General features: G+C 39.3%; 1 protein-coding gene across 3 annotated transcripts in view; it reads left to right on the top strand.

Annotated features, from left to right (window-relative positions):
• The window catches only part of LOC131156979 (bifunctional dethiobiotin synthetase/7,8-diamino-pelargonic acid aminotransferase, mitochondrial), a 134,460-nt gene that overhangs the window by 70,960 nt on the left and 50,504 nt on the right, over nt 1–12,996 (top strand). The window contains exon 12 of one of the 3 annotated variants that reach the window (XM_058110770.1): nt 5,242–5,464. The exons of the other annotated variants lie outside the window; for them this stretch is intronic. Coding sequence (XP_057966753.1) covers nt 5,242–5,328 — 87 coding nt within the window. The 3' untranslated portion in view covers nt 5,329–5,464. Of the gene's footprint in view, nt 1–5,241; nt 5,465–12,996 lie in introns of those variants that run through there. 3 annotated transcript variants of the gene reach the window in all.

Here is a 12,996-nt window from a genome sequence, read left to right as displayed (position 1 = left end):
TGAATTGTGGATGCCATTTTGGTTGCCACGAGGTTGCTAAGGATATTCGGAGAAAGAAGAAGGGAATCATTATTAAGTCTGGTATTGAGAAGCTATGATAGAGTCAATTGGAATTTCCTTGATCAGATTTTTATGACAAAGGGGTTCGGTGAGAGATGGAGGCATTGGATTAGAGGTTGTTTGCATAATGTGAGCTACTCGGTTTTAGTGAATGGTGAGTCTAAATCTTGGTTTAAAGCTACAATAGGGATTACGCAAGGTGATCCTCTTTCCTCGTTTTTGTTTGTTTTAATGGCTGATATTTTGAGTAGGATGGTGGTGGATAGGGTTGTGGATAAAGGTTTAGTGAAAGAGTTGGAGGTGGGGAGAGGGGATTAGAGTGTTGCACCTTCAGTTTTCTGACGATACTATCTTTTTTTTAGAGGGTCATAGACCATCCTTTTTGTATTTTGGGTCTGCTCCATATTTTTGAGGAGGTTTTCGAGCTTAAGATTAATATGGAGAAGAGCGGTATCGTGGCTATCAATATGCTTGACAAGAGTGTTAGGGAGTTGTTTGTGGAGGTGGGTTGTAGTGTTTTGGATTGTTCGTTGCCCTTCTAGCGGTTCAATTGGCAGTTAACCCTACATTTGTCAATTTTTGGGCTCCTATTGTGGAAAGGATTCTGAGAGACTAGATGGGTGGAATGGTGCGCTTTTTTTCTCTTAATGGTATAGTTACGCTCATCAAGGCTTGTCTTTCTAATATCCCTTTATATTTCCTTTCTACTTTTAAGATTCTGGTTGGGGTTGATAGCAAGATTGAGAGATAGTGAGGGACTTCTTGTGGTCGGGGTTAGGGGGCTTTAGGGATCATTTGGTAAGTTGGGAAGTGTCGATAGGCCTAAACGGGAGGATGGTTTTTGTATTGGAAACTTTGTGTCTGGAAACACAGCTCTTCTAGCTAAATGGCTTTGGCGGTTTTCGTTGGAGAATTCTTCCTTGTGGCATAAAGTTGTTGAAAGCAAGTATAGATTAAACAAGAATTGGTGGGATACTAATTTGGGATTTAGATGTTCTTTAGAGAGTTTGTGGAAAGCTATTTTTTGAGTTATCCCCTCTTCATTTCCCATATTAAATTCTTGGTAGGAAGCGGTAGTAACATTTGTTTTTGGAAAGATTCCTTGGTTGGGGAATGTAGTTTTGTCCACCTCTTTTACGCGCCTCTTTCACTTGAGCTTAGGGCAAGATGGTTCAATATCATCTTTTGTTGTAGAAGTAAAAGAGAGAGAACTATACGAGAGGAAGTGAATATTACTTGTTGCACTTAGCTTACAACTTTGAGATGTATATATAGCTATACAAGAGAGTGAGGTTATCATAACATTCCGATGTGGGACTAAAACTATACACTCTGTTCAATATTCCCCCTCAAGCTGAAACGAAGATGTTGACAAGTTGAAGCTTGGAGATAGCAGTTTGTTATAAACCTGGGCTAATAGACTTGGTGAAGACATCACTATGAACAATATCAAAAGCTGCAAGAGAACGGTGCATACGAGATGAATAAGATGAACGAACATGCTTAGATAATTCGCAAGTAGCACACTAAAAATTAAAATTCTTGCAAGCTTTATTAAATTCTGGAAACAACCAACACAAATATTTAAAATTTGCATGCCCACCCCAAATCCAAGGTTTTGAGGATGAGCTTAAGTTAGAGAACTCATCCTCAAAACCTAGGTTTTTAAAGAGAAAACAGCGGAAACATCAGAAGGCAAAACAGATGCCTGAAAGATAGAAGAGGATATAGGACAGGAAGGCGGATCGCCAAAGTAGTAGAGCCTGTCCCTGTCAAAGCCCTTGCCAAAAATCTTCCTCGAACTCAGGTCCTGCAAGTAACAAGAGTTGGGTAAGAAAACCACAGCACATTTAGATTGTTTGGCAATACGGCTAACAGATAACAAGTTATACGAAAATTGTAGAACATAATAAACAGGGAATAAAGATAGAGTCGAGGATAAACAGGTAGTGCCTTGGGTATGAATGGAACGAGAGGTACCATCAGTAATGCGGGCAGTATGAACCAACGAAGGGACAGGAGATGTAATGAGAGATGCCTCACCAGTCAAATGGTTTTTCCTTGCGTCTAGTATCCGAATGGGTGTGCCATCGGCCGTGCCAGACTTACTTAAAAGTGCAGTAAGGTTACGTGCAACAAAGGTAGCTGTAGAGGAGGATGTAGTCGGTGCAGCAGAGGCAAGGAGGCTAATCTGAGACTGAAGCTGAGTAAGTTGAGCCTATAGCTGAGAGAAATCTGGAGCAGCAGCAGGTGCAGGAGTAAGAGATGCCGGAGGTGCAGGAAGAGATTCTGCAATAGCTCTAATGTTAGAAGGTCCCCGACCTTTGCCACGACCACGACCATGAGAGGCCTGTTTGGAGTAACGCTCCTACAGCTCTAGGTGAAGAATGAAGCAGGGCTCAATGGTGTGATTATTCCGTTGGTAGTGCTGGCATAATCGAGTCTTGTGGTCAATAGACCTAGCACCAGTAGGGGCTGCTAGGGCAACTTGCTCGGGTACCACAGAAGAAACAAATCCAGGGAGAAGATGTTGCCGCCGATCATCACCATCAATCATTGCAAATGCCTCATACAAAGAGGGCACTGGGGATGTGTTCAAAATCTAAGTCCTGAGTGATTCGAACTCAGGTTTTAAGCCCATCAAGAACTGATAGGTGCGCCGACAATCCTGGCGCTTTGCCTTAATAGCTGCTGCCTTGGTTAGAAACTCGAAAAAAGGCTCGTACTAGGCGAGCTCCTCCCACCGAGACTGGAGATAGCGGAAGAAGTCAGTCATAGATAAACCCAAAGAGGCCTGGGTCGCCTGGTGGAGCTCCCGATAAAGCTCAAGAATCCGAGCCTCACACCTTGTGTGGGCAAACATTTTGGTCAAGACAGACCAAAGTCAATGAACAGTATCGTGAAACGTGAACATCCTGTACAGGCAGCTTTTCATAGAAGCAAATATCCAACTTAGGATGACACCGTTGTCAATGGACCATTGTCAGTAAGCCGGATTAGTATTGCTAGGGCGAAACTCCTATCCTAACAACCACTCAGCCTTGCCACGACCCCTAAGATATAAGCGAAGGGACTGTGACCCAGCATGAAAGTTGCTGCCATTCAGAAGAATGCTGGTGACCTTCTGAACAGGAGCAGTATGAGCCAGAGATAAGTTAGGGCGTGGAAGGTTTAGAGGTGAAGAGGTGGATGTATTGTCCTTGGTAGGCATATCATCGTCCTTGGTAGCCATTGTAAAGAAGAGAAATAGGCTGCAAATGTATCAACACAGCAAAGCAAAGCAATTCACTGGAAAAGCGGCCAAGAAAAGAATGGCAGAAGACGTAGGAGTCGCTGGAAAAGCCACCGAAAGCAATTCACTGGATTGTTTGGAAAAGGCGTCGGAAAAGTTGATAGAGTGGCGCGGAAAGCTGATGAAAAAGCCGACGGAAGTTGTTGGAAAGTCGTTGGCCGCTGGAAAATCGTCGGAAACCGACAAAAAAATTACTGGTTGCCAGAAAAGTCATCGGAAAAGGTAGGAAAAGTCGTTGGAAAGCTACCGAAAAAGTTGCTAGATTCGCCGAAAAAGATGCTGGAAGGCTCTGGGAAAATAGTAGACTGAGTTTTCCGATGTACAAGATCCACTAATAGTGGCAAGTACAGAGCATACGACTCAACGTACTACCAATAAAGCCTTCTGATGCACAAGCTCCACATACGTCATGAGTGCAGAGCATACGGCTCAATTGAGAACCCGAACCTTAAATAAGGAACCCAACCTTGCTTTGATACCAAGAAGAAAGTAAAAGAGAGAACGATACAAGAGGAAGTGAATATCACTTGGTGTACTTAGCTTACAACTTTGAGATGTATATATAGTTGTACAAGTTAGTGAGGTTATCCTAACATTCCGATGTGGGACTAAAACTATACACTATGTTCAATAGTTGTCGATGCAGATGTTCCTTTGCCTTCTTGGGATTTTCATTCTTGTAGGTCGTTGAACAATAGGGAAATGGTTGAGCTATCCTCTTTGCTAGTCTTGTTGAATAAACTATTGTTTCTTTAGAGGAGGATAGTCAGTCTTCCTCTTTGGATCCTTCAGGTGTTTTTTCTTGCAAATCTTTTTTTGATCTTTTAACCAGATCTAAATTATCTTTTCCTCTTTGTAGATCCATTTGGAAGGCTAAAATCCCTTTAAAATCAAGGCTTTTATTTGGTTGGTTGCACTTGATAGAATTTATAGCAATAACTTGCTGTAGGTCAGGCGATCTTTGAAGGCTTTATCTCCAGACATTTGTGCTCTTTGTTTTAATTGTTCAAAATTGGACCACATGTCTATGCGTTGTGATTATGCTCGGAGTGTATGGAATAAGTTACTTGGTGTTTTAGGGGGAATGCTGGGTGAGTTTAGAGGCAGTGGATGACTTTTTTGCAATTTCTTTTGCTGGTTTTAGCAGGGAAAAAAAGGAAAGGGCAGTGCTCTGGAAATGTACTTTCTTTGCAGTATTTTTGGGGGTTGTGGATGGAACGTAATGTGTGTATTTTTCTAGGGAAGAAGTCATCGCATTGCTGGTTTGGGAAAAGATACATTATTTGGCTTCTCTTTGGTGTGTGGGGCAGGGGAATTTTAAGGGGGCGAGCTTTAATGATATTTAGTGCGATTGGCATTACATGTTGGATCTTTAGTTCGCGCTGGTTTTATTTGTTTTTTTTAATAGTTTCTTTGTTCTTTGGTGCTTTTTTTCTGGATTTGTCCAGACTTTGCTTTGGAGATGTCTCTTTCTCTTGGTTGTATATTCTTAATGAATTTCTCTTTTACTATGGGAAGGAAAAAAAATTCAAAGTTCCTATACTTTCACTTTGCAAATTCTAGATTCCTCCCATATGCATCTTATGGTCAGATGCAATGCATGGTCAATCCTTTCAGTTTGTTTTGAAGATGGTAAAATACTGGTGGAGTGATTTGGGCTACAAGAGAAGGAAAATCTGTGTGCTTGCCACCTTGCAGCATGCCCTTTTGGGTTGTTAACTAAAATATGCATCTGTGCATGTAATACATAATAAACATAAATTAAAATATCATTATATATTTTATTTAAAATAAAATATAATATATGATGTGTAATGAAAAAATATAAGTATAGAAAATATTATCTTAGGACTCTGAAAGCATTCTCAATCATATGCATTCTTTTGCAGACTCTTCAGGTGCTGGGTGAATTGACTGCCTGGTTTTGCGCTAAATGCTCACATATACGCTCAGAAATGATTGAATCTGTATATTAATTTTTTGTTTCAATGTGTGTCATGTAAAATAATTCAATAAATCTCATGTACATAATGTCTATATTACCAAGACCTACCATGTTGTTCGAATTGATATACTTAATTCATTGAAATATTCAAGTAAATGATTGAGATCCATATGCTAAAGTAATCCATTAGTAGACTCAACCTATGTTTCGGTTATAAGTGAAGTTAGTCTTGGAGTTGGTACTCGTTTTATACTGCAGTTGCAGGAATTTTTAATATAAATGCAAGTGCTCCTTTTCTACTTATAATGGATGGTTTTGCATCCACAGCATTAATGTACTTCCTATGATCCCTCGTTTCAAAGATCTATTGAACCATTGGGTCAAACCGATTTCGAATCAGTGATGTTAAAATAACATAATTATATGTAAATATATACATGTGTGTGAATATATATTTATGTGTTAGGAAAACCTAATGAATGATAGGTCTCCTTCTCTATTCATAATGTCATTTGCATCGCCATGACCTAGTACCCAAGGTCTTAAGTTTTGATTTCGACTAAAATTTCAAAGCTCCAAATGTATGAAAATTTCAACGGAAATTTCGATTTTGATTTGAAAAAACAATGGAAATCATTAGTAAAGCATGTAAACTTTATAAATGGTTAACGAACATAATAATGTAAGTTTTAGGACAAATATATTACAAGTTAAACACATCTATGTTGTGTATGAGGTTGAAAAGTTGAAATATAGTATGTGTATCAAACATATTTGTAAGATATTGTATAGTAAACATATTCAGCTCATACATATGAAATTCATAAATCATTTAAATATTATTTATTATACAAATAATGATAATTTAGACACAAATGTTTAAATAAAATGCTGCTGTAAGTTTATTTTTTCATATAATTTCAAAAGCATTTTTAATAATAGTTTGTTTCGATAAAAATAAATAAAATAAATTAAGAGAGAAATTTCACTTCACTCCTAAATCTCTTATTTGAATTCCAAGGAAATTTCATCGTTTAGTTAAAATTTCGATAAGTTTCGGGATGATTCGTTGAGATTTTGATGGAAATTATGCAAGACGGAAATCAACTGCCATTTTGATTTTGAGGGTGATGGAAACCAGAAATTTTGACAATTTCATGGAAATTTAAGACCATGCTTGTACCCTAACATATATCTGTAATACTAAATAAATAACCTTTTACCAGTAACACTTCCCCTCAAGTTGTAGCATTGGTATCATATGCTCGTAGCTTGCTGCAAATGGATTTAACCCGAACAATGCCCAAACATTAGTGAACAAATCAGCATGTTGGTATTTTGCCCTAGCAAGAGTATTTGCACTGATCTTCTGCACAAATTTCTCCCGAGCAAAATGCTAGTCAACTTCTATATGTTTTGTTTCTCTCATAGAAGTCTGAATTGGAGGTTATTTGAGCAATTTGATTATCACACATCAACTCAATCGGCTGAGATTGTGTAAATCCAAGTTCTTCCAACATGTTTCAGTCAAACCAATTCACATGTAAGCCATGACCCTCTACTCTAACTCAACACTCGACCTTGCAACTACAATTTGTTTCTTACTCTTCCAGGATACTAGGTCACCACGAACAAACACACAATGCCCTATTCTGGATCTTTTGTTAAAGGATGATCCAATCCAATTTGCTTCTATATATCTTTGAACAAAAGTGTGGCCTCGATCCTAATAGCTTCTAGGTGCATCTTTAAGATCCCACAAGGTATGTACAACAACATCGCAATGACTTGTTGAAAATGGATCACATTACTTGTTGCAGAAGATATATTTGGTTGACTGTGAGATAATTCAACTTTGCAGCAAGTCTTTAAATTGTCAAGGGTTAGCCAACGAAACACCCACATCTAATGGTACTTTGCTTTTGGGATCCATAGATTTATCAACGGGTTTGGATCCCAACCGCCGAGTCTCATTTAAAACTTCTATACGTCTGAAACAATTCCCACACATTATCTAGATATTTCTATACTCAAGAAGTGTTTCAATAGCCTAAAAAATCTGAAGTCTGAAATTGTGTATAGAAAATGCTTCAACCTTTGATTCTTTGATCTTCATCGCTAGTGATCACAATGTCATCCGCATTCACAACCAACAAAATCCTGGGAGCAGCGATATGATGATAGAATACGCAATGATGTATCACTGAAGGCCGAACCTAAGTTCTACAATGTAACCTACCAAACCATGTTATGGAAGATTGCTTTAGACTATACAAAGATTTCTTGAGATGTCACGCCAATGTTGATTCCTAAGCAAAAACCTAGGTGATTGCTCCATATGGACCTCTTCTTGAAGATATGCATCCAGGAAAGAGTTCTCGCATCCAACTAATGTAAAGGCCAATGGCAAGTGGTGTCCAAGGAGATGCAAAGTCGGATTCATGTAAGTTTGGAAACTTGGGAGAATATGTCAAATTAGTCCATACACCTAAGGATATCCTTAGGCAGCAAGACAGACTTTGGGTTGAGCTTGCAACCATGATAAGTGACCTTCACAATGTTCCAACCAATGACTTATCAACTAGTTAAGGTACCAATCCACAAGTATCATTGTCGTGCAAGGCACGTATCTCTTTCAACCATTGCACCCTCCATCCATGGTGGCAATAAAAAAGGAATATAAGGTTGATAAAAAATCACGATAAATAAAAGTAGAGATTGGATGCTTGTGGACATGCGTTTACCTTGTTGGACAGCAATAGGAAGGTCAATATCATGGGAAATTGGATCATAAGATGAGGAAACCAAAGGCCTAGATTTGGTAGGGGCTTGTCTTCCTCGAGTCACTATTCTGCATGTACCTACAATTGTGGATGATCCAAGTGACTAAAAAGACTTTACTGAAATGACATAGGTGGAGGATTAGGGTGAGACAACAGGCTAGAATCTAAAAGACTATGCAGAGGAAATGACTTATCTAGGTTAGCATGTATATAGTATGTTGTAGATTCAAAGAAGGTAACGTAGTACGGACAAAGAAATGTTGAAAAGTGAGGTTGTAGTGGAGATACTGCTTTTTGAGTAGTGGCAAAGGAAAATACATATGGTAGATTGAGGATGTTAGTTACCACTTTTGAAGTTAACTTCAGAACAAAAGAGGGGCCCAAGTATACAGGGAGTTAATGAGAATAATGGGAAAATATGGTATTTGATGAACTAGGAAAGAGGATGTGATTTGGCTTGTAAGAGAGCAATCAGTGAGCATGCGTTCGCTCCAAAATACTTTGGGAACACTCTAATGCAGTAAGGTGTGAGTGAGTTCAAGGATGTATCTGTTTTTACTCTCCACAACTCCATTTTTTTGTGGAATGTGGGTCCAAGATGGCTAGTGAATTATTCAAACTTTGTCATATAGACTTAGCTATAAGACTTAGTCATATTGCTAGTGAATTTGGTAATGAAGTGCTCTTAGCATTATCACCATTGTTGTCAAATTGAGATTTGAATTGTGAATCAAAATTCCAATTTCATGAATTGTGAATTGAGAATCAAATTGAAACGTAAGATTCGGTACAAGTGAATTTGGTAATGAAGTGCTCTTAGCATTATCACCATTGTTGTCAAATTGAGATTTGAATTGTGAATCAAAATTCCAATTTCATGAATATGAATTGAGAATCAAATCGAATCGTAAGATTCGGTACAAATTTTGAAAACTCAGTTCCAAATGACATGCACATATGTGCAACAAATAAAATAGCAAAACATATTGAAATTTCAACTATTATTGATCGATCATGTTGTCATATATGCTCAATAACCCCCAATAGAGTGGTCCTTCTCTTATATAGAAGTCATTTTCCCTAATTACAATATGACCCTTAATTACGATATCTCCTAATTACAGCAATGGTATATATCCCTTAATTACAATATCTCCTAATTAAAGCATCTCCTAACATTAAGCATCCTAATTACAACATCTCCTAATATTAAGCATTAATCCCTAATTCAGGAAAGATATTTACAAATTTGTTTCCTAAATAATTATACAACAATTTATGGTTGGATTGACAGATTTGTTTCCTAAATAAATGTAGAACAATTCATGGTAAGTTTGTTATCTATCCTACTAACATCCCACCTCAAATTGATGCTAGTCGATTAAGAAGCATCAATTTGCCAACAAGAAACTAATGGCGTAGTCGTGTCATAGCTTTGGTGAAAACATCTGCTATCTGACTGTCGCTTGAGACATGTGGAAGAGAGATAACCCGAGTATCAACAGCTTCCCGAATAGAATGGCAGTCCACCTCGATCTGTTTGGTACGCTTATGTTGGACGAGATTTGTAGCGATCTGAATAGCATTTGTATTATTAGCATGAAGAGGAGTGGGAGTAGACTGAGGAAAACCTATTTCAGCAAGTAAGTTGTGGAGCCACACAATCTTTGAGCAGGCTATTTACATCACGGAGCCACACAATGTTTGAGCAGGCTCTCCTGTTTCTTACTCTTCCAAGAGATAAAGGAGCGGTGACAGACCGGCGAGTATCAGGACATCCTACCTAGTTAGCATCGCTAAAAGCCACAAGGCGAAGAGGAGTACCAATAGAGAAGAACAAGCCACAGTGAGAGGAACCTCGGAGATATCGAATAATTCGGTGGACTGCTGCAAGATGAAGGTGACGAGGAGACTGCATAAATTGACTGACTTGCTGGACAGCAAAGGAGATGTCAAGCTGTGTAATAGTGAGATAATTGAGACTACCAACTAACTGTTGCAACACCGCGGGATCAGGAAGGAGATCCCCCTCCTCATGTCATTACTTGACATTCACTTCCAAAGGGGTATCCACTGAAGAGGAGTCTTGCAAACCAGACAAAGAAATCAAGTCCTCCGTGTATTTATGCTGATGCAGGAAAATCTCAGATGAATCGGACTGAACTTCCAAACTGAGGAATTACCGGAGAGGACCAAGATCCTTCATTTGGAAGGAATCATGAAGATGCTTCTTAAGCTGATCAATGAAAGCAGAATCAGTCCCAATGATGAAAATGTCGTCGACATGAACCAGAAGAAGAACGATACCAATAGAAGTCGTACGAAGAAACAACGAGGAATCATACTGGCTTTGGATGAAAGCAAACCGAAGTAAGGTAGCCTGGAACTTATCAAAGCAGGCTCAGGGAGCCTGTTTCAAATAATACAGAGAGCGCTGCGGCTTACACACATTCGACGTCTATGAGCAAAGGCCAGGAGGAGGTATCATGTAAAAATCTCCCTATAAATCACCGTGAAGAAATGCGTTCTTCACATCCATCTGGCAAAGGGACCATCCATGAGAGGCTACAATGGCAATAATAGTACGCATAGTTTTTCATTTTAGCGATAGGAGCAAAGGTCTCCTCATTGTCAACCCCATACTCCTGGCGGTTACCAAGGGCAGCCAAATGAGCCTTATAACGGTCAACAGACTCATCAGGCCAAATTTTCACATAAAAAACCCACTTACGCCCAATTAGCCTGATATGAGAAGGACAAGGGACCATGTCCCAAATCATATTTTCTTGAAAAGCTTGAAGTTCTTCCTACATGGCCTTTTTCCAACACTTATGTTTCTTATCTTGTGAGTAGGAATTAGGAATCGATACAGTTTATAAGGTAGCTGTGAAGGAGGTATAAGGGAAACCATACCTATCCGGTGGATGAGAAGCACCGCCAAATCATCGAGGAGGATGAAAAACGAGATCAGGATTAGGTGGCCGGTCAGAATCAAGAAGAGGTGGAGTTGGCCGACGGCGTTCATAAACAAAACCAGGCTTGAAGCATTCATGAGGGCATATCAAGTCGTCAAAGTGAGGAAGAACAAAAACTGCAGGTGATGATGTAAGAGAACTAGGAAAGAAACATTGATGCTCAAAGAAAACTACATTACGAGATTTATGAAATATATCGGAGGAAGCATCATAGCACACAAATCCCTTTTTTGAGATAAGTTATATCCCATGAAGGCACATTTCATAGATTGCGTAGAGAGTTTTTGACGTTGATGCGGAGGTAGATTCACAAAACAGACACAGCCAAAAGTGTGTAAGTCAAGAAAGCAAGGGTCCTGTTTATGCAGAGGATAGTATGGAGAGTTGAATTTTAGCACTTTACAGGCAACCTATTAATCAAATAAACTGCTGTAGCTGAAGCTTCAACCCAAAATTTAGGAAGAACAGAAGATGCAAGTAACAAGGTCCTAGCAACATCTAACAAATGTCGATTTTTGCGCTCAACCATGCCATTCTGTTGAGGCGTATAAGGACACAAGCAGTGAGAAACAATTCCTTTGTGACGAAGAAACTCAAGAAATTTATGAGATAAAACAACATTGTTTTGATGGCCTAAACGTTTGTGCCATACTTCACAATTATTGTAAACCGTAGTACAAGCCAAAGAAATGATACTAGGAGTGGAAAAATATAATGGAAACGGTCTCCTAACTTTAGGCCCCTTTGCTATTCTCCTCCCTGACACCGTATCCTGCACATGACAACCATCACGAGAAAATTGAACATTATAATCATCATCCACTAATTTTCCAACCGAGATAAGACTCATAGAAAGCCCAGGTGATACAAAAATATTAGTAAGTGATGGTGTGATATCACAAACCCTAGTAATCTGTAAAAGATGGCCATTAGCAACTTGAATATTAGAAGAACTAGTGTACTTACGATCATTGCTAAGCATATCAGGAGAACTGGTCATGTGATTGGATGCAGCGGAATCAACAACCAAGATTAGGAGGGTATAGTACCCTTACCTTGCAGCCCTATAGCTGAAAATTCCGATACAATTATTTGTTGCACCATTTTTGGTGTAAGGGCAGGTGTAGCAGCAGTGGAAGGTGACACTGGAGGAAGATTTTGAGTGCTAGTTACCCCATTCAAAGTGCGGTCAGTAGCAGTAGCATGATAAGCATTCAGGGTCGGTTTTGAGGACGTGTTATGCATTCTTTGATTATGTGCCCTCTCATTTACCGTAGCTGCAGAACTTTTTAGCACAATGGGCAGAAATATGCCCATAATCTTTGCAACCGTAGCACTAAACCATACGCATGTCTCGATCCCTCCCCTTGCCTAAAGTAGTGTATGCGACAGCATTCTCTTGCGGAGGCAAAGATTGAGTAAGAAGACGTTGTTCCGCTCGAAGATGTGCTCCAAAACACACGTCAAGAGATGGTAAAGGATCCCTGTGCATCAGGTTGGTGCAAATAGACTCGAATTTTGGCCTTAGTTTCATTAAAAACTGGTCTCTTTTGCTAGCTTCATGGATTGCTTGAACAGCAGAGAGAGACTTGGCTGACACGTTGGCATACACAACGTCGTAAAACTTAGCCCAATGATTCTGAAAACCACAGAAATATTCCTGAACACAGAGTGTACCTTGGGAATAGGTAGCAAGATCACTTTCCAACTGAAATTACCGAGTGGAATGATCTTGATGATAGACCTTTCTCAAGTACTGCCACATCGATTTAGCCATCTTGTAAGGCCTTAAATTGAGTATAAGCAGTGGATCAACAGACCCAAGAATCCAAGTCATCACGCGAGCATTTTTCACCTTCCATTGAACCAACTTCGTAGGATCGGTAGGTGCTGGATCACTCCCATCAACATGACCCCACAACTCCTTTCCCATGACAAAAA

This window comes from Malania oleifera, chromosome 6 (assembly GCF_029873635.1).
Source record: "Malania oleifera isolate guangnan ecotype guangnan chromosome 6, ASM2987363v1, whole genome shotgun sequence".
Lineage (NCBI taxonomy): Eukaryota > Viridiplantae > Streptophyta > Magnoliopsida > Santalales > Ximeniaceae > Malania > Malania oleifera.
This window is presented reverse-complemented; position numbering and strand designations above follow the sequence as displayed.